Source organism: Aythya fuligula, chromosome 5, assembly GCF_009819795.1.
Source record: "Aythya fuligula isolate bAytFul2 chromosome 5, bAytFul2.pri, whole genome shotgun sequence".
NCBI lineage: Eukaryota > Metazoa > Chordata > Aves > Anseriformes > Anatidae > Aythya > Aythya fuligula.
Window position 1 is genome coordinate 59,660,893 of NC_045563.1, and position 25,846 is coordinate 59,686,738.

Genomic DNA, 25,846 nt, shown 5'->3' on the forward strand with positions numbered 1-25,846 from the left:
TTTTTGGTTTGTCTTGCTCTCACACATAGTTGGTTGCCACGTTGGGGGATATCCAACGTAGCTGAGAACGGCAGCAATTTTTGGCCCACTTGAGGCCAAGCTTTCACTGACAAATCCACAGCTGCTGCAGGAGTATTGTTATTTCTCTTCCCGTGGCACTTGTGGCTTTTGGTCTTTTGCTGTGGTTTTAAACCTATTTATAGGGTGCTTGGAAGCTCTTGTGAGCTGCTGCTCTGTGGACTCTTCTGAACTAGCTGTGTGCTTCAGCCTGTGGCTGCAGAAGGCTGAAAATGGCAATGGTTGCTAGATTTCTGTTGCTGACATCTCTGAAGTGCTTTTGCTGTTTTGTTGGAATTTTCCTGAGCAGGCATGAATGACCTTAATACTGTGTGCATAGATTTATATTTTAGTTGTCCATTATTGTTAGCTATTATAAATGAACATAGGGGGGAAAAAAATCAGAATAAACCTTCTTATATAAAGATGCAGAAGGCTACAGCTGTGTTAAGAGGTGTGGGCAGCTTTGGCACACCAGACTTCAGTGTATGAGAATGAGGGGGCCATTTAAACCCTTGTCAGAGGAGCTAATCCCGTGTCGTACTGAAACCTTGCACAGCTACAGCATTGTAGGTGCAGTCGTGATGCTTGGCTTCCAGCTGCTGAATTAAGTTGTCTTCAGTCGAGAGGGAATTAGGGATGGATGGGTGAACGTTTTCCTGTAAGGTTCCCTTGCACAAATGCTATTTTGAGGTAGATGAGGTATTTTGTCAGAGTGCTTGGAGGACATTCTGCTGTCCTTCAGGACATTTACGAGATCTGTAGCTGTGGGAGAGGTGTTGGTTTGCCCTCTGGGGGGCAGAGAGGAGGCAAAGGCAGCCTGTAAACGTCAGGTTTTTAATACATGCCCCTGTGAATTTTATTGTGAAAGCAGGCATTAGGAATTTTATATAGAAGTTCCTATTTCAGATCTGAATGAGATTAAGCATTCAGAACGGATATCCAGAGTTCATTTGCAAAGTAATTGTTAATGCAACCGTGAATTGAGATAGCCTAGATGAACTTTTTCATCTTGTATTTATGAAAGAAGAGTTCAAAGCTTGTCTGAAGAGAGGCTTCAAGGAGATAATGCCAGAGCAATCATGGTATCAGCTTAAAATAGAAAAATTGATATAAAGATGAATCTGAATCTGTGAAAATAAGTAAATTGAAATGTGTCTGTTCAACAGTGAAACCAACCTGTTTTTAAAACTAAAATGCTTTTTTAATTGATATTTATATCTGATTATTTATGTAGCTGAGCAGGTTGATAAAGAAAGTGCTAGAAGGGAAAAATTATATCCTCTGCAGCCTCAGCAGCGCTGTAAAGAGGCACAGTAAGAGCCACAGGCAGGCAGGAAGTAACGAAAGGTGCTTTATGTGATGCTGCTGGATTTGCAAAACTCCAGGGGTTGTAAACTTGTAATTTGGAGCCATTTTTACCACTAAGCTTTGTGGTAGTGTAAGGACAGAAGGCTGAACTGAAGGAAAATGCAGAGGAGCCTGGCTGACGGTGGATTGCTAACGAATATTCTGATACCTTCACCCCTGTTCTGTAAGGGATGCGGGCATGTTTCACATGACTTGCTGCTGTATGTATCCCACTGCAGTCTGAATTTAAAGAGCAGGAGGAAACTACAGCTACAGCTGTGTGACCATGGAGAATCTTGACTGCTGTGGTATGTAGTACTTACTTAAGGGGCTGTTGGGAAGATTTTCTTTCAAAGGTTCTCAATTCTGTCCTTTTTTTCCTAGCTCTCTGAACTCCTGTATGGTAGGTTTCCTTCAAGTTGTCCGCAGGAATGACCCAGAATACACGGGTCATCTATTGCCCCTTAATTCCAGATTAGTGAGCCCTCTGGGCCTCACCTGAAGTAGTGTTTGCCTGCTGATAAAAGGAACGGTTGCAATAAAGTCACCTGGGATTTAACGAAGGTACACAGTTGAGGAGTTGAAGTGCCTTTGGGATTGGGTCCCTGTGCTCAGAACATGGAAGACCAAGGTCTTAGGAGGCATCATTAGAATCTTAGAAGAACGGAAAAAACCTTTCCAATGTTGCACGCTTCTTTCACACAAGCTGTAGAAATGCCTCCTGCCTTTTATGCCCTTTTACTGTATGGAGTCTGGTACAAAATATCTCCTTTTTTCTGATGCCTCAGCCACTTCCATGGTTGATGTACTCTGTCCAGTTGACTCATCACTGTGTATGTTTTCTTGACTTCTAATTAAAATCTGTTCTGTTCTAATATTAGACCAACACTCCTTGTTATATCACCCTTCATTCTTAAGTAATTCATCTTGCAACCTCCTTACTCTGTATGACTAATGTCTTTCTCAAATATTCTTAGAACATTTTAAAATACCATCCATATTATAAGCAGCACAGTAGCAATACCTCTTGTTACGATTGCTTAACACTTTCTGTCATAACTCAGTGCTTTCTTTTGCTTAGGATTTTGACAAGACTTTAACCTTTTTGGCTGGAATTTTCCATGCATTGGTGTTTGGCTCAGTCTGAAATTTCCACTTCAGACTGAGATTTCTTTTTGTTTGCTGAAAATATAATCTGTATTTCATAGACAATGTAACTTCTAAATCAACTTCTGTAAGGTTCTCTTGCAGTAGAGATGGATTTTTATTTTTAAAGGATCCCTAGGCAGATATGTTCTGCAGAGAAGTAGGAATGATCAGCCTAGCAGAAGGCTGAGGATAGGAGGGGGGAATGCTCACCACAGGAGCGGGTCTGGGAAATGAGTTTCTGCTGATTAGAAGTGAGAACTAAATTGATGAGAACCAAGGAAGGAATTGGTTGCTTACCTCATAGTTGGGCATTCAAGAAGCTCTGCCTAAAAGCAAAAAAATCAATGTATCTGTTCTAAAAATTGTAATAGATATTCTCCATGTTTGCCTACCAATAACCACCTGAAACTTGTTTCTCTCTGTGGCAAAATAGGACAAAGCAGAATTATTACAGTTATTTCTGTTTTGTAAACAGTGTGGGTGACTTATTCTTGCCTAAAGGCTCTGTTTAGTGTTGTATGTATAAGTATTTCCATGCTTGCTCGTCCAGTTTAAGAAAATGGAATTTGTGCATGGGAGGTGTTCCGCTGTAGCTAAGCACTCCTGCTGTCTGTTTCCAGTCCTTCCAATATCCTTGTGCTCTTTATTTCCACCAAATTTGCTGGAATGATTTGCAGTAATAGAGGTGAGCATGTTTCAAGGCTTTTATAAGGCCGAGAAGGAGTGAAACTACCAGGATCATAATGATTGCAGTTCTGTTGCTTACATTTCAACTTGTTTGAGAATTCAGTGTAGCACCTCAAAAACTGATAGAATAACAGAATTGCAGAAAACCATAAGGGGACTGATTTTATATATATATATATGTGTGTGTGTGTGTGTGTGTCTGTGTGTATATATATGTATGAAAGAGAGAGACAATGCAGTTGGGGAAAAAAAGACCAACTTATACAGAGCATGACACACGGGGGACATACCAGGTGAAGGGCATTTTTCCAGTCATTGCTGGTAAAGATACACTAAACAGTTGCTGGCAACTGTAGTTAGACAACTTAATCTTGCTGAGAAGAGAGATGGTTTCTGAAAAGTAAAAACAAATGTGGAGAGAGAATCTTGTGGCAAGTGATGTACACACTAGCCCTTGATTCATAAGGGAGGTTACACGTGTAGTTTAGTCTGGCTTCAGCGTGGGTGCTCGTGGTGTTTTGCTCTGACCCCGCAGTTGGCTGTGGACCACGCTTCTCTGCACCTTTCACAGGCCCTTGGCAGAGGGGAGCAGAATTGCCTCCTTTGCACAGAACTTCGTCTAGCAACTCTTGGGTAAGGCAGTGATCATGCCTGCTGGTTCCTGGTATCTGCTGGTGGCCTGCAGTGCAGGAAAGTGATTTTCTTAGTGAGTCACTGGTCAAATGTGCCTTGGGATTTAGGTGGCTGCCTTCTGAATCCACAGACGCTAGCAGCAGATGACTTCAGAGAAGGTGGAACAATGCTCTGTGATGATGCAAAAGATCTTTTTTATTTCGTGAGTGGCTGGAGTTTCTCTGTGTGTCTGGGTCCAGCTGGAAACCCGATTTTCTTTTGGGAAAGCTTTTTCCCCAAGAGTCAGACTTGAGAGGGACCTCTACAAGATAGTGCTGTCATCTGCATGGCGGGATCTGGGTGTGTCATCAAATGCACGTCTTGCCTTTCAAGGGGCACTGCAGGTTGCTGACGTTTTTCCCTGCTGCACTAACTGCATTTGGCTTCTGAGAGTTGAAATGTTTTATTTGAACTGTGGTCTTTGGGGTCAATGCAGCAATGCCTGGGTAGGGCTTGAGAGCCTGTGTCACGTTAACAGTCAAAATAGATGCTACAGAAGCTCTTCCTGGCTTTAAATTCCATAAAATTCAGCTTCAGTTCCTGTAGTTAGTACAAAATAGAGCAGCTTGCTGGGTCTGCTTCTGGTCTGCTTGCAGGGTCCTGAATAGGTGCAGTAATCTGGTCTGATGGAAAAGCCTCTGAGGCTCAGTTTGCATTTGCAGTAGAACTTATTGATAAAGGAGCGTTTTTGCAACATTTCTGCAGCAGCAGATACTTTTTAACAGAGATCCATACAAATTGCAAAATACACTACTGGCAAAGCAAGCATTTTTTAAACTACAAACTGTTTTTCTAATCTCTGTAGGATACACTGTTTTTTTCTTAATGAAACCTGTTTTAATGCTTTAACCTAACAAAATGCAGCCACTGTGCTAAAAGACCTTTCATGTATTGAAAGAAGTATCTGACTGGTTTCAGCTTTTCCCTGAAGTACGAGGCATCTCCAAAGGCAGAAAATCCTCGTGCCCTTGAAAGAAAAGGACAACTAATTTTATCCCTTAATTATTTCAGGGGAAGCATTATCAGTGAACTGAGAGAATGAATCTGAAAAAAAGTTTCAGAGATCTGTGTAAAAGATACCACTGCTAGCAGATTTCCAGGGAAGATGCATGTTACTTGTTCTGTATTTAAATGCACCAAGTTAGAAATTTCCAGTTTGAGATGCGTTATCAATTTAAAGCCCCCCAACCAGCAGTGACTAGCTGTGTCCCCTTCAGGACAGTTTAACAGCAACCAAAAGAAAAGGGAGGTGTTTAGGTTCCCAAAGGTTTGTGCTATGGCATGCTAAGAAGACCCTTAGCTGTTGTGTTTGGCCACTCTGCACGTCCACACTGACTTACAAGGGGAGAAGTGAATGTTACAGCTGGCTTACTTGGCTTCTCACAGATATGAGGAAAATAAGATCATTTAGCTTGATAATTTCAGTTCTGGAGAGAAGTTTAATGCTTGGCTGAAGCTCACGCATCACTCAGGGGCATCGCAGGCTTCCTTCTGGGCTGTAACATGGGTTGCTGCTTCTAGTCAAAAGCCAGCTGAGAACATCCAGTTGATGCTGTGTTTGTGTAACTTGGTAAGAAAATCAAGCTGGCACTTAGCATGATTTTTTTTTTTTTTTTTTTGGGGGGGAGGAGGAACAGAAGGTAAAAAGCATTTCTTTATGGATATTATTTGTGCTGGAGGCTGGACTTGTGGGTGTCAGTCCTACAGCAGTGAGCACCTTTATAATCTGGAGAGGAGGATGGTCCAAGTACTGCTGACTTCATTTGAAGCTGTTTTTCCTGTAGGAACAAACCAGTGCATTTCCAGTGCTTAATGACATCCGTGGTGGTGTTCCTGACTAACTAGTTGCTGTCCTGAGGGCTGTTTGTTTGCCAGCAGAAGTCATTACAGAAGGCAGCTTCTGTTGGGAAAACGTCAAACGTTAAATACAGGATATGGGATGGACATCTCTAAGGCAAATACTGGGAACAGAGAAGAATCTCATACGTTTCAGAATGAGCTGCTCTGTCTGTGCTGCTGTCAAGCTAGAAACATGCCCTTTATGTAAATAATGTGTATTATTGCATGCAGTATATGTGGGTTACACAGCTTTACTGACGTGGTTTCATTTACAGCCCAGGCCACCCTGCAGATGGCCTTTTTGTTAGGAAGTTAACGAGGCTGAAGAAACTGAATTAAAGGACATCTTAACGTGTCCTTGGGTAGTTTTAGTATACTTTTCCTTATGCTCCCAGAAGCAAAGAAGTTTTCATTTAAGAAGTGAGTAAATTTTCACTTCTTGAAGCTTTAGATAAGATGCATTAAGAAGTGGTGGTCTAGTTTTGAAATAGCATCCAGATGTTTCAAGAACTTAGTGGATAACTAATCTTGAAATGTGTTTTGCATTTAGAAACTGGGAAGGTGTTCACCTGGGGCAGATCAGACTATGGGCAACTTGGAAGACCCACGGTGGTTCCCGACAGGCAGGAGGCGAGCACAGCGTCTGAACAACACTTGGAGCTGTTGTGTAACGTCCCTATTTCCGTGCCTTGCCTAAATGGAGCATCTCAGGTAATGAAGGAAATTATCATTTTTCCAGTTTTTTTTTTTTTTTTTGGGTGCATTAAGACAATCAGAACAATTTCCTAATAGAAACCTCTGAAATGCTGCAGCACAAGCCCTTGCTGCTCTTCCTGTAAGCTCAGAAGTTAATCTGATTCAATTATTTCAAATTTCTTAAAAGGCTTTTGCATTAAGAAACTGATTTTTTCCATGGTGGAACCAGATTTACCGTTAGCAAAAGATGCCAAATTCCTTCAGATCTAAATGCATACAGGAGATAGCCGCAACTTTATTAAAGTCTAGCAGATGAGATGGGACCTTGTCGCGTTAAGGGGTGTAGCTGATTAACTGTTACGGGCCCGGTCGGATTCAGGGTACTGAACCAGTCGGACATTCACCAAAAACGCGTTAACCGTCTGGGGGTCTGGTTGGATTCAGAACACTGAACTATCACGGATAACCACCCTCACCCTCGTTGCACTTAATGAGAGCTATCACAATGCAATCAAGTATGGTTTATTACAGCAACAGATAATCAGGTTCTTTTGGATTGCCAGCAATAGTGACTGTCTGCAAAAGCAAGCTAGTATGCATGAAATACACAGGTGTTACAGGTGCGCAGCCTAGAAATAAACGCGTTAAAAGGATCAAAGACTCCGTAGAGATTTATAAGCAATTATTCAGATCTCACCCAAAGGCGTCCCAAATGGGGGGGGGGAAGAGAGGCTCAGCCCGTCGACTGATCCCAGGAGTCAGGAGGTCCTAAGGATGTTGTCCTCGGGGTGGTATCTCCCCTGACAGTGGTATCTTCCCTAACATCCCCTCTCTCTTGGGCCAATTTATATTATTTTCTATCTTTTAGATGGAGCTTGAGTGGCTCTAGTCAAGCATATCTTAGTTATGATTGGTGAAAAGTTCTCCCGTCTCCGTTTACAGTAATAGGCTCCAAGAAATTCAGGGCGCATGCTCGGTGAGGGGTGGTAGCACCTTGGAGGCGGGTAGCTTTTGGGATGGAGGTGTGTTTTGGTATTATAATGATATTATAATGAGCAAAAAGTACACTAGGGTACAGCATTTGTCAAAACATGACAGGTCTTGGGCTCAGGATGGAAAAAAGTGCAGTTTTGTGCACAAGAACAATCGAGGCCCCACCTGATTACAGAGCCTAGCCGTGGTGTCTCCACTCCACTCTACGCTCCGTGCTGTTCCTTAGGGCTAGCACACCAAGTTTCCCCAGCGCGATAGCATCTAAGGCTGGGAGCCTAGGGAATGCTCAGGTAATGCAGTTATGCCCTACCCTGAAAGCCTCTTCAATGCTTTACCTTTTTCTTTAAAAATGTGAATGTTAGTTTTATTTTCCTTTTCAATTACACCACAGACATGGCCCCGCTGAGGCACTACTTCTGTCTGAAGCCCTCTGTCACAGTTTAGCTAATGGCTTTTCTCTAGCTGATACGTAACATCACAGCTTCTGTCTCAGGCAATCCTGAATATTTCTCTACCTTGTAATGTCCTTGAGTGGTATTGGAAATTTTCTTTTTATGTGGCTAATTTGAAGCAAAATGATATATCCACAACCACAAAGATGATTAGGAAGAAAACATCACACAAGGACTCGATATTTTTTTTCCTTTCGCCTGCAATTTGCAACCTATACTGCTGACAAACTCTACTTTGCCTTGTTAATGTCCGAGAAGCAGCAGGTGGCAATTGGCCTGCTGGAAGGCAACGTGCAGGTCCCATCTGGACAAATGACGAGTTGAAAGGTCTGTGTCTTCCTGTGGGACAGCTGGCACGTGAGGAGTAGGTAGAGGCTGACAGCTTCAGCTGCAAATATGCGTTGCATCTCAGCCTCTTGATTGTCTTTAACAGAGAGACTTTGGTTAGGAGAGTCAGCCTCTGCCCTTTCCCATCACCTGTGGAAAGTGAAAAGGTGAAAAGTGGAGCCTTAGAGTCCAGGATACTGCAGTAACAAATAGCATATTTAGTCGGTGTTGGCTCCAGGGAGTCTCAAACACCCGTCTTCCTTGTTTTGAGATGCTTCTCCTTGCTTTTGTCACCGGCTGTTTACAGAGAACACTGGTGTTAAATCTGTTTCGTGCTGTTACTCATTTATGCTTTGGGCAACGCCCAAAGTGTGTAGTCCTGTTGTACAGTACAAAGTCAGGACAGCTGTAGCTTTTGCCCAGGGGAACTTAAGCTTGGCAGGACAAGTGATCCATGAAGGTGAAGGACAGAGATGCAATCAGATATATTCTTTGGAAAGGAAGAGTAAAAACAATCTCATCTTCATTCTGCTGCCCTCAGCGCTGTTCCTTCTTACAGACCTGCGAGAGACCTGATCGGAGTGAATAGCAATGGCAGTGTTCTGGAGCAGGCATCATTCTTTGCAGAGCTAACAGCACGAAGATGATTTAAGAAGTGTGTGATCAGGAGCTAGCATCATTTGTACCCTGAGAGAGAGGAGCTGTGTTGATGAGAAAAAGAAAAAGCAGATAATAAGAGCCGAAGTACTTCAAGGTTACAAAATAATGTCAGTGCTAAAATTTAGACTTAAAGTTGGGTTAAGTTGCAGCACATGGGCTGTGTAAATGAAAACTAGCTCATACTCGACACATGAACTATATTTTTTTTCTATTTGTTGCTGTATGGAGATGAGGTTTGATTTAAGAGCTGAATCAAAATGAATACAGAGAGGATGAGTTCTTTTGTGTGTTTACCCTGAATTATCAACTCCAACTTGCACCTCAATACGGAGAGCCAATTTAATAGTTGAGGCTTACAACTAATGACTTTCATCCACAAACAATTTTTATAAATTGTTTTTAATGATTGAACCAAATTTTTGGCCAAGCTGTGGTCTGTTGATTGCCTCTGCACTGGGGTTAATCCTGTTAAAACCAAAAAGGAGAAACTGATCTAAGAATTACAGGGCAATATAAAAGGCACACTAGTTTAAATCTCCTGTGCTGTCCTTTAGGTAACCTCCTGTGCTGTGACTTGTCTCTATCCCCTTGTCTTTCTCCACCAAGGACTGGGGATTCTCCCTTCTTTGTGCTAAAATTGGTATAAATGTATAATGTCTGTGTCTGTCTGCCACTCTGAAACTTGGTTTTTGAAGTGTTTTGAGCGACCTATTCCACCGTGAGTTTGCCTTCATCTCAGAAATTCATTTTGAAACGTTGGCCTTGATAAATATGAGTGCCTTTTCTCCTCTTTCAGTTGAAATGGTGGAAGAACAAAAGCTCGAATTTAAGATAATTATCTACTAATCTGAGCTGCCACCCTGGCAGCTTTAATTGTATGTGGACATAAGGTTCCTGGAATCTCACGTGTTTAAACTTTTTGAATTATGAGACTGCAGGCCTATTTATTATTTTTTCTTGGAGCTTTGGTGCATAGCCACAACGGAATGGGATGAGACACTGCAAAGAAACTCGAGGCTGTAGCAGAAGTCAGTTGTGTGAGACATTATGCAGGCAGTGCTCTTGTGTTGTGGGACGTCCTTGATTGGACCTCTTCAGAACATCTGACTCATCTGCTGCCTGATGTGCATTCACATCCACTGCTCTTCAGATGAAAGGACAATTAAATACAAATGGCCTGAAATATGATGAGCCTCTGTATTTAGCAAATGCTACAAAGACCTGGTGTAATGTTTCTTCCTTGTCAAAATGCTTTTCCAAGCCGTTTCGGTATTTTTGGTTTTAATAGCTATCATTTTACTGTTTGTGGTATGTTCAGCATGTCATTCACGTCGCAGCAAACATTTGCTGCAGCAATAAACAAGTGAGAAGTCATCATTGTGCAGTGCTGAACGTGTCTCACTAAATTGGTGGAAGGAAGGGCTACGGTCATTGTGAATATGCAGCGCTGCCTTCACATGGAGCCATGTCTTCATTGTCTCCTTTCTGTAATTAAAGAAAGCTGTGCTGGATCACAGCTGAGGACAGGGAGCTGGAATTTCAGTTAGGAAATCACAAAAAATCGTGTGTCACAGTGTCATTTTTGGGTATGTGATTTCTTGGGCTTAATTCCCTCCTTACTTTCCCTGTCACCAAGCCTGAATGGTGATGATGAATGTAGGGGGCCGGCTGTGTCAGGGAATGAAAATAACTCCTTGCCCTGTGGCAACCTGTACCTGCTGTCTTTCTCCTGACCCTGCTGTGCTCTGTACTTCCAGTACGTACATTTGTTGCAGTGTGTATGCTCATCCTGTGCAGTACTGAGTGGCTTGGATCCTCCAAAGGGTTCCTTTTTTTTTTTTCCAAGGAATGCTGTCAGGAGTATGTACGTTCTCTTGGCCCTCTGCAGTCAAAGCAATTTGCTGCTCTTTTCACCGCCTGTTGCAGTAATGTGGTTTGTTGTTTATTTTAAGCTGCTGAAATACACCTCTTGGTATATTATATTCTTGTTTTTTGCTTTTCCTCCCCACTCCTGTTGCAAGCTGTGAAGCATCTACCAACAAGACAGACAAACCTAAGATATCTGCTGTGTTAGTTGATTAGCATTATGTGATTGATATACATTAATATAGAAGAAGCCTTGCTATTGCCCTATTATAAAAGCACAATAATATTGCAAAGTGGAACCTTTTGGTTTAGGAAAATAACTATTTTTGTACTTTTAGACCTCGGGGGGGAAAAAAATGATCCATCAAAAGAATGAAACTGCAGCCTGCACGTGAAGACAGTCTGTGTTAGATGGGCTGTGCTTGATCTGCACGCCCCATGTAACAGAGCAACGCTGTTCTTGTCAACTCTGTGAGCAGATGGAGAGGAGTTCCCATTTCTGTGTTACCACTGCAGACAGAGGGCTTACTTCTTGGGCTGGCTGCTTCTCCCTTGGGTTCTCCCAGGGTGAGGGCCGCCTTCAGTGCCCAAAGCTGCTCTGCCAGGGCTGTGCTGCAGCAGTGAGGTGGCAGCCAGGAGTTGGGCTGCACTGGGATCCGTAAGGGAGACCCCGAAGGGCTGATTTCCTACAATGTGGGTGAAGTAGGAGGAGTGACATGGGCATAAGTCAGGAGCTGGAGACCCACACAGCACGTGATCACGGCAGTGATACAAATGTGAGGGTGGGCAAAGGCTTCAGCAGCATCATGCATAAATTCGTTTTCCATTGGATTGCCTGGACAGTTAAAGACCACCATTAGTACCCTACTTGGAGTTCTTTAAAACTATCAGGGAAATGGAAAGAGACTGCAGCTACTTACAGCAGTGACCAATCTAAACTATCTTGCTTGTAACTCTCAGACCTGCATATGCTCGTACTATATTCCTTAAATTAAAATACCGTGTCCCGTCCTTCTGCATCGATTGTGTTACCAACAGTGCACCGTGACTGCTGCTGCCTCTGAGCTCACGGACAGCTTGGGATCCAGCTCAGTGCTCATCTGCTCTGCACCAACAAATGCCCTGAATGTTTGCTGGTGCCACTCCCACGCGTGATGCAGTTACTACCTGCTAATTGACTATGGGGAATGCTGCAAAATTGTTTAAAAATGGACTTAATACTAAGACAAAGGCTGTGTGAGCAGAGGCCTTGGGACGTGGCTGCCCTAAATGCAGAAATCCTGTTCTGCCCTACCAATGTTCTTTCCGTTCTTTTCTGCGTTGTCCATCCATGAGAAGCCTGAACGGAAAGGCGTCAGTATGAAAAGTACCCTAGAATGGGGTGAGTCAGGTCTGACCCGATATATACACATACTCCAAATCCAAGTTCAATTATGGTTTGAAGCAAGAGGTTGGTGGAACAGGCCCTAAAGCATGCGTTTTTTCGTTCTCGATTTGTCATTAGAACTGTTACAGAGAAGGGATTAACAAATCAATGCAGGCTAAAATGAGAGAAAATCAATAAGAAACTGTAGTGAACTGGAACAAAGCTATCAATTCACAGCATTCTCTGTGGAAAAAATCCTCATCTGTACCTCTTTTTATGTATGAAAGAATAATGAAAAAATGATGATTGGGAGTTAGTTTAATTCGGTTTACCTCCCTTACCCCAGAACTTTAGGTCAAGAAACTTTCTGGTGTAAATGCTACCGATGTTCCCTTGTTCTGTTGCACTGATGAATGTTGCTAGCAGATTCTGTTACCGAGGAATCTTTGTTTTGTTCATTTGTTTTTAAACAACCCAGACAACAAGAGAAAAAAGACAATCAACCAAAAACCGTAGGGAAAGAGAAATGTGTCATTTCAGTTATTCTCATAAAAGCTTGATGGAACGTTCTCTTTGATTACTTTTTTGTGTTAATAGAAGTGATTTCATTAGCACTTGGTTAATTTTCTACATTTTTTTCTTTAAAAACAACCAAACACAAGTGTTACTTTTGAAGTTATCCCATAATGGACATCAACATCTTGGCATACAAGTTTCAAAGATGAGTTTACTTGGTAGCCTGCGAAATGACGTGTGTCTGTCCTACCACCTTGAGCTTTATCTCCGCTGCACGTTGGCTGCCTTGCTTCTAATTTCAGCTGAAGTTGTCGAAGGAAGAAGCTACCTCTGAACTCTGTGCTTGTTTTTTGGTGTCTAACATAGCCTCTGCCTCTCCCCAGCAATCGACCAGTAAAACTCATTTGTGAAAGCAGAGAGAAAAGAAAGTAAAACTGATGCATCTAATCCTGTGAGGGCAAAAGTGCTGAAGTATCTCATGTTTTAAAACCTGCCGAAGGGTTTATTTTTGGTCTCCTGGCAGCTGGTTGCGGAGGTCGCACTAAATTCAGTGGATGTGGCGTGTAATCAGATAGCCGCAAAGACTGCTAAGGCTGCTGCTGCTGCTGCCTTGCAGGGTAGTCTGTCATAGAAGAAGCAAACCTTTTATTATCTGTGAGGGGGGGGGAACCTTAGCGATAATATTCTGGAAATGCTGCCTCCTGTGTTTTGCCACTTCAGCTCCCATTTTTCCAGTCTGCCCTCCTCTTCCCAGGTGTATAGCTAATATAAACGATCCCCTTCTCGGTACCAGGTGTTTAGGGAGCCAGTAAGGAGTTCTTACAATGTGCTTGTTTTTCCAGAATATTGTTTGCCATAATGTTTGTGTCCTTAAGTGTGTTAAATTAGCAAGCATTAACTAGCCAGTTTTCTGCTCCTAATTGCTTCAGTGGAAATGCCTTCTCTCTCTTTTTTCCTCTTTTTTTTTTTTTTTTTTTTTTTTTTAAGTTGCCAATTTACCTGCAGCTTCCACTGTCAGCTCATTTCACGCTTTGGAAGTGTCAAGCCACACAAAGTGGAGTCCTGGGTTTATTTCTGCTGGGGTGGGGGGAACCAGGCTCTGCTGGACCTTGAAATAAATTGAGAGGGAAGGAAGGAAAGCCATCTAACAAACTTCATCTAACAGATTGCAGTAATGTTAAGACAGATATTTAGTGGAATGCTATGGCAAGACACATTGCAAGTGTATGTAACTGTGCAATTCCCTTATTGTATTTGTGTAGGCCAAGATGTAGTATTTTGTATTTATAAGTTCTTTGTCCTCTGTACAGATAAAAATATAGGATATAGTTTTCATTCTCAAATCTTATCCCCTTCATATCTTCTCTGTTTACTCGCTACCCTGTTTTGATTTCTTGTGTTTGTTTTTTTTTCCTTCATCTAGGTCAAGGAAAACCCTTTTTGTTTGGTAGTTTCAGGAAAAAGCTTATGACTTAAACACTCAAAAGCAAGTTCCAGAAATAGCGAACAGTAAATTGATTTGTTTATTTATTTATTTTTTTTAACCTTTTTGATCTGCTACTGTCCACTTCTTAGGATTTAACACCTACAAAGAAAAGATGACACCTTGATTTTCCTAAGCATGCACTGCTCACTGTGGTAATGGAGTTGAAATGGAAAAATGGAGCACCCACTCTTAGAGTAAATATCTGTGTATTTATGGAAGTTTAGACAGTAATTGACTTATTATTAAAATAAACAAACAAAAAACAACCACCCACAAATTAAATCTCAACCCTCCATGACTTCTGGGAACAGTTACAATAACTTTTCAGCATTTGCAGAGCAAATAAGGACAGGAAGTGAAATAGAATGCATTAAAAAGGTTTTAGTAATTATGGATGTTTCGGTTCTTGGTTCAAATATGTTTCTTGCCATGAAAGCCATGTAGGTAGGTGACTCTTTTAATCCAGTGCACGTCACTGCAGTGTCTTCCCATTTAGCTCAGTGGATTTTGGGTCATTGAGGCTGATGGATGCCGCGGAAGCAGAAGTTCCTCATGTGGCTGCAGTGCAAGCGTGCTGAGCTCAGATATTTGTGGCACTATGTGAGCCTGCAGGCCCTGCCATTAGCCCTTCCCCAGGGGGAAATAAGGGTTTGGGCTCCGCTGCTGCTCCTGGCCTGGTAAGTTCAACACTTCAGGCTAGTGAGAAGTGTTCTGTAGCTGCTTTGCTGTCAGAGCTCTTGGAAAATTCAGTGGATGAGAAATACAAGTGAAATGAATATGTTTGTTGGAGGTCAGTGGTATCGTCTCAAGTTGTCTTCATTTTCTGCTGGTGTCATATATATGTATAAAAGCTCTGGAAAGTCCAGTTAAAAGTCTGGCCCAATTTGCAGTTTAGCATCCAGCCACAGCTAGTGAAGGCATTTTGGGTCCTGAGCTAAGTCAGCCAAATGGTCTCATTGGTCCTTAACTTCATGTGATAGAAGTGGTTTTGAATTGGTCTGCAAAGCATTACAGTGAGTTCCCACACTGACAGCTGGGTCCCAAGTACCCTGGTTTTATGTACTGCATCATTGGTAGCCAGTGATAGGACCTACAGTACCTCATGTGTAAGGGATTCTGCTGTGAGTTTGTGAAGCAAATCTATTTCTCAAATCTTGTATTTAAAGACATTGGCAAAAGGCAGTCTTCTCAGCTGAAGGGCTCTTACCTGCCTGATAAGAACTGGTGCAGGTCTCAAATCTTTGTTGGATCCTACCCTTTGGCTCATGTTCCTGAGTGGACTGTTGGACGAGGAGAACACGTACTAAAACAGTTATTTCCAGCAGTGACATGGGTATTTAGGAGCGTAAGTCTTAGCAGCAATCTGATCCTGAGCTAGTAGCTGTCAACTTGTCTTTGGAAAATTCAAATTTTGTCAAATATGGAAAGCTTATTTTGAAACAGCATGGCAGTTTCTTACGAGCATCAAGATTGATTTCTGCTTCTCAGGGAATCTAGTGTTTTCATTGGGAGGGCAAACCATGTGGGACCACGTGGGTAGTGGTGGGAGGGGATGTTGTTAGGCTTCATAAGACAAAAATTCACAGTCTCCTTTCCTGCTGTTTCATGACACCTGTTGTGGTTCTTATTCTTAATTCTGTTTTTGAAAGAATGCCAAGTGTTGTTTCATGCTCATTATACCATGTGGAAATAGAAGTAACCTTAAGTGAGAAAATGCAAATCTGTGGTAGCAGTCACTTTTAAAGTCACGTTGCATCTCCCTGAGACTTTCCAATTTGGTACTGCTGCTTTCTGAAATTCTAAATGATATTTGTCTGGGACTGCCACTACACAGCACTCAGGTTAAGAAAAATGTAGGGACTTGCAGAAGTGTATTTTATATGATCAGGTGTAAAACTGTGTATTTCTTTGCCTGGTTTAGATGTTAGACTGAAAGCTCCCAAACAGAACATAGTACTGAAATTTGCAGCTTCAGAAAATGTTAGGGAGTACACGAAACAATATTAGAAGGCTCTCTTTTAATTCAGTGGTTTGCCTGAAGTCTTACAGGATTAATGCACTGCCTTTCAGTTTTTCCTGCCACAACAAGTCTGAAACGCAGACTTCTTGGAGGGACATGAAAGGCAGCAAAGCAATGCTTTTGTCTTTTTAACTAAAAAGATTAAGATGGTATTTGTGAATTACAATGATGCTATTTAATCATCTTAAGATAATATTGTTTAAGCTTAGCTGAGATGCTGTTCAGAAATATGAAATGGACTATGACGTGAATTTATTGTCTTTGATCTTTGAGAGATAATGTGTTCCACCCCTAGCTCTTCAGAAAATGAGGTCAGGATAGCATCCTCTTTTGCTTTTCTGTGTGGTACACGGAAATATCTATAACATTGTGAGGCCATGAGCTAGGAGTGCAGCTGGACTGGCAGTATTCAGTGTCTTCAAGGATGACTGTTTGTTTGGGGGGGGGGGGGGGGGCTTAGTTTGCAGTCAGATGGGCAGTGCCAGAATTGTGATAAAATCATTTTATTTGAGGATTTCATATTTAGCGATGCAAGTACCTGAGGGACTACTGATGTATCACAGCTGAAATTAAATGTACATCCCAGATTGCTCTTTGAATGTTGTGGGTTTTCTTTCTGTACTTGCTGCCTTACCCTTTCCTTTCTGACAGCTTCTTTTAGGTACCTTTATTACCACAGGGATTTCAGATTATGCTGCTGTTCATGATCTTTTTGACAACAGGTAACGTACCTCAGAAACATCTCTTTCCATTCAGAGAGACTGCATCTGCTTTCTGAGTCCTGTGACTGAAAGGGAAACCTTTTGCTTTTTCTTCTCATAGCTTGAGAAATCGGGACCAAATTCTGAAATGCATTTATTCACATCAGATAGATGTGATTGAGAAGCACTTGTACGTTTATACACTTACCAAGTGAAATATCAAATATACTAAATAACAGATGTTTGGATCCCATCTGCCTTTCTTATTTCCTTCTGTATTTGGTACTGTGTGTTGGCTGATGTTCAGGGAGAAAATGAATTGGGAAACATTAAAACAATTGCAATGGTGCTGTAAACTTAGTTTTGTGTTTGAGCTAAAAAATGAACCTGCCGGATTCCAGATGAGATCTTCAATCTTCAATATTTTAATGTCGCTCAGTAATTTTATATTCATGGTAAGACACGTCAGAAGTAGTGAAAATACAGGTGGTGTTCTTGTGTTGTTAAATGCTATTTAGATATCCCTAAGTATAATTGAAGAGGAATACTTTGATTTTAGAGAACCCGTATAAGAAAACCCATGGCTGTGTTATGTTTGAGTTGCATTTCCCAACAATTCAGGTAACTGATGTAGCAAAGATCTCTGATGCAGGACCATGATCATTACACGGGCCTTAACTGAAGCTTCCTTATGAGATATTTAGCTTCTGTTTGTTTTCCCCTGTTCCTCTCTCTTGTTCTTGCCCAGGAGGGTTGTTCTTCTTGTTGAGACCTACTGAGAGCCATCTGGTGTGGCTGCTGGGAAGCCTGCGCTGCATACCTAAACAGGCCCGTCACACTGCTCGCATTTGTCACAGTGCTGGACCCCAGCACCTGCAAGAGATGGACTGCAGACGCAGCTGTTTTACCTTTTAAAAAATGCATTTGGTCATAAGCCTTTTGATACTTCAGGGCATCATTTTGGGATTTTTTTTTTAATGGGGAAAATGAGATCTCAAAGTGCAGGTAAGCAGGGATACTCGGTGCTTGAAAATTCTTTATGGTCCACAGTCTGTTTCCACCTTCTGGTGGATGGAGTGTAGGCCTGCCAGTTACTTTCTCAGGGCACCTTTTCCATATGCTGTATATCCTCCTGATTTTGTGCTGCTTCTGGGAAGGAGACAAACTTCCATAGTGCAGAATCCCAATGGTGTGCTTTTTGCCTTTTTTCCCACTCATCCTTTTTTCAGCCAAGGGCAATATGTCAAGGTGAGATGCAGTGGGACTGTGTTTGCCCTGGACCAGTGTCAAAGTTTTCTGCCGGGTTTCAAAGCAGACCTGCATGGTTGTTAAACAATCTTTCCCTTCTTCTGCTGGTGTAGCAGCACAACTCCCCTGCTCTTGACAGGCAGATCACTGAAATGAATAGAAGGCTTAAAGCGGTCAATAATTGCACTCCGCACCTGTTTCTCGTAGCATAACCTCTGCTACACGTAGCAAAATCTTCAAGTGTTTCTCTCTTGTCATTGTAAGTCACTGCAAACCTGGCGTTACTGGATGGTGACGTGGGAGGATTTGAAGACCAGCACCCTTGAACACCTTGCCAATGATAGCAAGGCAAATTGCCCAGACCTGGGAGAGCAGAAGGAATGCACCAATGGTTTTAGGTGACTAAACAAAATTATTAGCCAAGTCTGCAGTAAGTCCATCCACATCTTCCCATCTAAAAGCTGCAAAGAACCTGTTGTTGTCCATATTGCTGCTCTCGTTTTGTTGCCACACTAAAATCTGAAAGCGTTCTGCACCTGTCTCCTGCCTGGGGTCGTATCCCCATGGGTAAGGTAGGCAAATGAACCTGTGCAGGTTCAAAGTGTGCCTTAATAAAAGAGCTGACAAAAGCTGGAGAGTAAATCGCACATTTAGATAGGAGCAAATGGTAGTGCTTGTGTCTCTGATGGACAGAGTAGAATAAAAGAGAAGGTAGAAAGCGTAGCAAGCATTCCAGGGTGCAATATGGCTCTGGGTAGCTCATGTCCTGTATGGACTTCTGTGGTATTTATTTGCAGAAAACACAGCTCCATAGCAATCTTGCCGTGGAGACCTGAGATGCAGCAGGAGTTTGAGAGTCCAGTTCGGCATTACTGTAGGGGCACATTTAGGTCAGTGGAGCTCCACAGCATCCAGTGGGGCTCTCAACCATTTTGTAAAGCTGTGTGATCACTCTGTTTCTGGTGGCTGATAGCAGTGATAGTCATCGTCTAGGAGAGGCTGGGCAACATATGTGAAGCTTCTTCTGAAAGTCTTGTGATACTTTTAAAAAAATAAAAAAGGAAAGGAAAGGGGGAAAAAATCAATTTTTTAAAAAAATCTTTGAACTATGAAGCTTCATGCTTTAATACCAATGTCAAATAGCCAGATTGTAGACCTGTTGTCTGTTTAAAAAAAAAATCCCTTTTGTAAGTTAGCTTCACAATGTTGTAGCTTCAACTGAGCTTTGTAAATGCTTTGGGGTAACAGTAGTTTAGTTGTCATTTGACAAAGAACCAGTTTTGTGTTCAGCTATGCAGCGTATGCTTGATTAGTCCAATCAATTTTAGAAGTAAAGTAAAACCAAAGGTGATTAAATATAACGTTTGGCTCAATGCGGAAGTTTTTAAGGAATTAAGCAGAAGAACAAGAATAAGTGTACTGTTTTTGTCTTATAGGGGCAAGTGAGTGAATTGTCTAGTAACTTCTTCAATGAAATAGCTGGTTAGAGAAGTGAAGTTTTGTTGCTGAGCCTCTTGAGGTTTTTAATGCAACCGAAGAGCATAGGAAAAATGAATGCAGTTTTAAAACGTGCTGCTGTATCGCTGTCTGTCTTGTTGCAGCTCACAGTCCATGTGGTATGGTGTAGGTTATTAGTTGCTGCTCAGGCTGATGTGAAATTTTCTGTATTGGATTTGAGAAATCTGGAATTGGTCCAGAGGGTTACGCACTCCAGTAAATGGCTAAAAGTGAAATCGAGTCTAAATGACTTTCTGTGATATCTAAGGCACTGGAATGTATGTTATCACAGTGACTGAGAAATTATTTAATCATTTCAGAGAGCTTTAGTTAATGTAACCCTCTTTTTCATTCTACTACTGATTTGGTCTCTGTTCTATTGGGTTCAGTAAGTATTTGAAGTTTGAATTTCCCATGACCTATGTCATGTAATGTGTCTTTAACACTTTGGAAGTGTAATTTATTCTTGTGAAGATTTGTGGAGTAGTAGCACATAGATTCTTAGACAAAAGTGAACTTGAAAAGCAATATTATGAATGTGAGCAAGTATACTTCAAAGTTGCTGTAGCTTCTGTGTATGAAGACAGGCAGTATAACATTTTCTGTTCTAGCTTTGGTTTCCAAAATTCACTAAAGTAATTTGCCATTCAGGTGAGAAATGTCCATGCTTGCCCTGCATTTTGAATTGACTTTATCTGGTAAATGTTATTACCAGCCAATTTTATTTGGTTGGTAACCAAAACCAGCCCAATTGCCCTTAAATTGTAGGAGACTTACTCTGCTGTTCAGTAGTATTGGTGATGTTGGAAATATCAGATGGATTGTTTTGAGTAAATACTCCTAGAGAAAGGAAGCTTACCTCAAAATTCGGAGTTGAAAAGTCCACTTCTGAGAGATTATTAGAGCTTCTTTGAAGACTACATACTTGCTTTATCTTTTTTATTTTTTTTTATTTCGGCATTTTCTTTTGAGGAAGTAGCCATTTCTAACTCACTAAACTGAAAACTGATAAAGGAAAATCTCACAATTAAGATCTTTCTAGGCATATGCAGCATGGAGAAAAGGAGGTTTCAGGGGGACCCGATAGTTGCTTGCCAATACCTACAAGGTATTGAAATTGATCAAGAAGATGAAGTTAGGCAGGAGGACAAGAAGCAAAGGAGAAACAAATTTAATGATTCAGCCTTGATGTAAGGAAAACCTTTTTCACCATGAGGTTGGTCAAGCAGTGGAATACGCTGCCCAGGGAGGTTGTGCCATTTCCATTCTCAGAGGTTTTCAAGACCAAATTGGACCAAGCCCAAGCAGTGTGGTCAGATCTAAAAGCTGACCTGGCAGTGAGCAGGAGGTTGGATTAGAAACCTCCTGAGGTTCTATCGAGCCTGAATTATCCTGTGACGTGAAGATCTTGTTTCTCTCCTCAAAATTGTTTCCACACATGCTTAAAGCTAAGAACTACGAAGCTTCTTTTCAATGCTGTAATATAACAAGGTGTCAGAGAAATGAGTGTTCATATTATTTATTTAAACATGCAGGGCAAGGCTCAGATGAAGTTGGGCATGCAGAAGCAATGCTTCTTGCCAGGAAGACAACCAATGAGAGAAAAGGAAATTGAAGAAGTCATGCTGTTTTTTTTTTTTTTTTTTTTTTTTTTTTTGTTTGTTTTTGTTTTTTTGTTTTTTTCCTGTCAGCTATAATACACAATTTGGGTGCAGCAAAATGCATAGAAAAATTATGTAAGCAGTTCAGAGCTCTGTGTGCCCTTCTGGATAAAATAAGGTGGTGGTGTTACTCAGTGATAGGATAGAAGCTGGCATTTCTTTGTTGTACTGGCTTGTGAGGAGGAAGGCAATATCTGAAATAGCAACTGGGAAAAAAACTGCTTCATGGTTCAGTGATTCTTCGTTGTTATTTTGTTTTAACCCAGAAGCACTAACATTAGCTGTCCTCTTTGTTCTTACTCTCTTTATACTCCAAAGTCTGCAAAGCAGAAAATGTGTTGAGAAGCTACACTGTGACTATCAACTCTCCGTATGCTGAAAGTCAGAGCCCTCAATCTTGGTGTTTAAAATGTCCATTTGCTTTTCAGAGTGTGTTCTGCTGTTTCTTTTGACCTACTCTTCCCTAGCATGATTTGCTGTTTGGTTTACACTGACAGGTTTTTTCTAATTTTATACTTTTTTTTTTTTTTTTTAATATTTTTGCCCTTCTCATGGTCCTGTGTTTTCTTTTGAGTAGTAATAGGTGTTCAGTATGTGTGACAGATAAATGTGCTATTGAAATCAGCTTACTAAAAGCACAGCCTTTGCTCTTCAGAAAATTAAAAAGCCTGATGTCTGCAAGGTTATGTTCTTCTGCAAGGGTAAACAGAAAGCTAAAAGAAGACCAAGTTGTTTAGAGGTGACACAGATGCAACTGTCATCATTAAAATGTTTCTTGGAAAAGACTGCCCTGATTCATGAGAATCAATTTGGAGTGTGTCTTCTGAGTTACAGTATTAGTCATCTGGAATCATGCGTGCTGTGTGCAGCTCTTTTTAAGGATCTTTATTTGTCTGGAGATGTTCCTTCAATTTTTATTCTTAACTGGTGTAGATGAACCTTTAAACACCAGGTTAGTATTCTCACCTCAGTTACCCCTAACATACTACGTCAGCTTAATAACCACAAATAAGCACACTAGAAGCATGGCTTTTGTTTTAAATGTATTTCTTTTTTACTTATGCCTGGATTTTCTGCTTCAGGTTTAAATTAAACACTTCACAGGGAATGTTGTGGTAAATCAGCATGTAGCCCATCATTCTGACTCTTCTTTGAAATCTGTGAGACAACTGCAAGGAACCTTTTCCATTCTGTGTAAGAACAGCATCACTGCCATGTTACTGGTGGCTCTGGTTTTGGCATGGAGTCACTGGTGTCTGAAGAGCTGCATGTTCACAAATCACACAAAAGCACCAGTCTTCTGCTACAGCCTGCCTTGGCTTTGCAAGGCTGATTGCATGGTGCACTGTTGATATTTATTCCCTTGAAATATCCACCTGGAGAAGAGGATAGGGAATGGAATTACACTTGGCAGGTAAAGCATTTTTGTGGAAGGCTTGGGTACCTTCTGCAAACGCTGCTATGGAGGGCTGACTGCAGTAGCCTTCATGCTGTGGAAGGCTATAAAATAGAGCCCAAGGAAGCCCGAGTCTGATAAATGACAGAGATCACAGGTGCTGAACAGTAGAATTTCATTTTCTTGGAGTTCTCAGTTTGTAACAATTCAAAATAAGTTGTCTTTTATTTGTGTTCTCACAGTGGCTTGGGGGTCTGTGTGGGATCTTCTGGGGCTAGATAGTGCACAGCTGCAATAAAAAAAATCCCCAAACTACAAGTATTTCTTGGGGTTTTTACAGGCTAAATGTAACAGAGGAGATGCTTGCAGGCAGTACGCAGGAAGGAGACAATACCAGTGGCCTTTAGCAGGGTTTGCTGTGGACGTAAAGCATACGTTGTTACTGTTTTATTTCCCCTGCTTGTAGGCATTGTAACAGTGGCAAATTTAGTTGAAGCCAACAAAAGGGTGCCACAGTGGAGTAAGATTTCTTTAAGTGTTTGAAAAGTCTGAGATTAAAAGACAAAGTGAAAGGACTTCTGTGACAGTTCCTTGCCTTTGGACCTGTAATTTCCTATGACAGCAGTTAATTTGAATTATTGTGCAACAGCAGTACCCCAGTTTGGGGTAAATGGGAGAGTACAAATCTGCCATCTTTTCATAGGCTAAGCACTATGAAGGATTTATTTAACAGGTTTGCAAGCTTCCCAAAATTCTTTGTAGCCCTCAGAGCTCTAGAGAGTTAATGCACTTAGTAACGTCACTGAAAAGTGTCCATAACAAATTTAAGTGTGTGTAGGAAACATGGGATAGACAAAGGAGAAATGAGTACCTTAGAAATCTAGTTCTATGAAAGCTTTAAACCACACAATTATTCTTGTAGAGAGGGTGAGTCTTGGTGGCGATTTCACATCGAGTTCCAAGTAGGTACAACTCTGGTAATGCTGAATGAACTTTGCAGAGCGTTGTGGATGTCTCAGCAAGATATGTAAGGTGCCTTTGAAATGCATCATGTAAATACGCTTAGTGGTTTTTATAAACTTTTCAGGTGCTGACAAAAGTCATCCTTTCCTGTTCCAAGGTGAAGTCCAAAAATAAGCACCTCAACATATGATGAATAGCCTGTGCGTTAGGTGTTGTCAAGGGCTCTCAAGTTAAACATGCTTGAACTTTCTAGGCCAGGCTGCTTTTGAGATATGAAGTGCCAAAACAGAGTGGGAATATTTTGAAAATGGTGTTGTTTTTTCCACTTTCCTTTCCATAGCAGAGCAGACTTGTCTCCTCTTACCCTCCCAGTCCCTCCTGCTCAGCACTCACGCTGCACGAGGAGTGTAGATTCAGAAGAAAAGAGTGGTTGCAAGAACTGGTTTGCTTCCTGTCCCCCAAACGCTTGCTTGTCTGAGTTAATATTCCTCACATCGCAACAGTAGTACCTTGCAGTTCTGTAGAAACATGCTGTGGCTGGATGTTTGCCTAGCAGCCTGCTTTATGTCTGCAGCTTGGTTTGTTTAATACACACGAAATTCTACTGAAAATGATGTGGACACAAGGACGTGGGTGTTTCTGATGGTGCTGTTCCAGAAAAGGAGCCATGAGTTAGGGAAAGGGCAAGTTTTCCAGTGCCAGATTTACTAGAAGCTGTGGCTATAAAAGCTTCTCCAGAGGGATGTCTTCAGAAACCCACAGAACTTCTCAGCTGAGTCGCATGCGAAGCATCTGTTTTCATCAGGGAGTACGAGATGGCGCAAAGTTTTGTTCTCATGGTTTGATTGTCAGTGAGTCCTGCTGTATGTGGCTGACGGAGTAATAACATTAGGCAGTGTTTCACCACACTGCACTCAAACAAAAACCAAGAAACAAAGCAGAAATGAGATTCTAAGAATAAGCATCCTGACTTCTCAGAAAGTGATTTTTTTTTTCCCCCCCAACGTCAGTGTTCTGACACACCTGACCAGGGGAGCCCTGTTGTGTTGCACAAATACGTCATGAGTCCATTCCCGGAGGGCAGCAAACTCCTTCCCAGATGGGAAGGCTGGCTTACTGCACTGCAGTTTTGAAATCAAAAGCATGATTTTAGTCTTGGAACATCAAGTCCTTCCTGAAAAGTTATCAACTCATCCACTGGGTGAACTAAAAAGGCATTCTTAAACAGGTAGCTTTTGTATTTGAAAACTAACGTGGACATCAAGTGACTTCTGTGGTTGGTATTGTGTCACTGGTCAAATACTATTTGTTATACGTGTAGTGTCCCAGTGCCTGGCTCTTCTAGGAGAACAAAAATTGAAGTGTAAGGGGTGTGTGTCTGTGTCCATCCATCCCTGTCTCACTACTGGCTCTGCTCACTTCCTAAAAAAATAAAAAATAAGGGGATGACTCAGCAAGCTACAAAAGTTCTTAACACTTCAAGGGACTCATTTATTTGCACTGTGTTTTTCTGAAGATGTTATTTTACCAGTCCTCTGAAGCTTGCAGCTAGGGTGTGCTGCTCAAATCAGGAGCTGAACTGTATAGGTGATGTCTGCCCTGCCACTAGCACCCAAAGCAATTGGTCCCACACAGCCTGTGTGCCCTGTGCTGTGCAGTTACCCCTGGGACTGCAGTGCAGGTATCTGCAGGGCTTGCTGAGCCGTTTGGCCTCTGCAGTCCAGGGTTTGGAAGGTGTAGAAATTGAATCAAGTTGTGCTTGGGCTGCAGTTTTTGCTCTGCACCGCTGAGAGCACCCAAGTGAAATCTCTTCTCTTACCTCAAAGTTATGGAGAACCAAAATTGACTGAGAAAGAAACAACCAAATACATCCAGAGAATGTAGATATTAAGAGAATCGTTAGAAACAGCGTGTTATGTCTATAAACTATTTATAGTGTAGTCATGATGTCTCCAAAGAGAGCAATACTAATCACCAACATTTGATAGTGGTGCTCCGAGCAGAGAGCAGGATGCAAGACAGTACAGATGGCTGACAGACTGCAGCAAATTCCAGCTAATGAAGAAATGCAGTATGTTTGTTTACATGCAAGTTGAAACAGTTGGCTGTTAGAATTGGGTTTAAATCCAGCTCCGAGCTGTGTAAATGTAGATCACCCTTACGCAACTACTACTAATAAAATCCATTTTTTTCATTTTAGCAAGAAGTGCTTCCCTTTCAGCTGTACTGCTGCAGCTGGGGAAC

The 25,846-nt window shown here is 41.6% G+C and overlaps 1 protein-coding gene across 2 annotated transcripts in view; it reads left to right on the plus strand.

Annotated features, from left to right (window-relative positions):
• The window catches only part of SERGEF (secretion regulating guanine nucleotide exchange factor), a 136,199-nt gene that overhangs the window by 31,508 nt on the left and 78,845 nt on the right, over positions 1 to 25,846 (plus strand). For both annotated transcript variants that reach the window (XM_032189011.1, XM_032189012.1), the window contains exon 9: positions 6,305 to 6,465. In XM_032189011.1, coding sequence (XP_032044902.1) covers positions 6,305 to 6,465 — 161 coding nt within the window. The remainder of the gene's footprint in view (positions 1 to 6,304; positions 6,466 to 25,846) is intronic.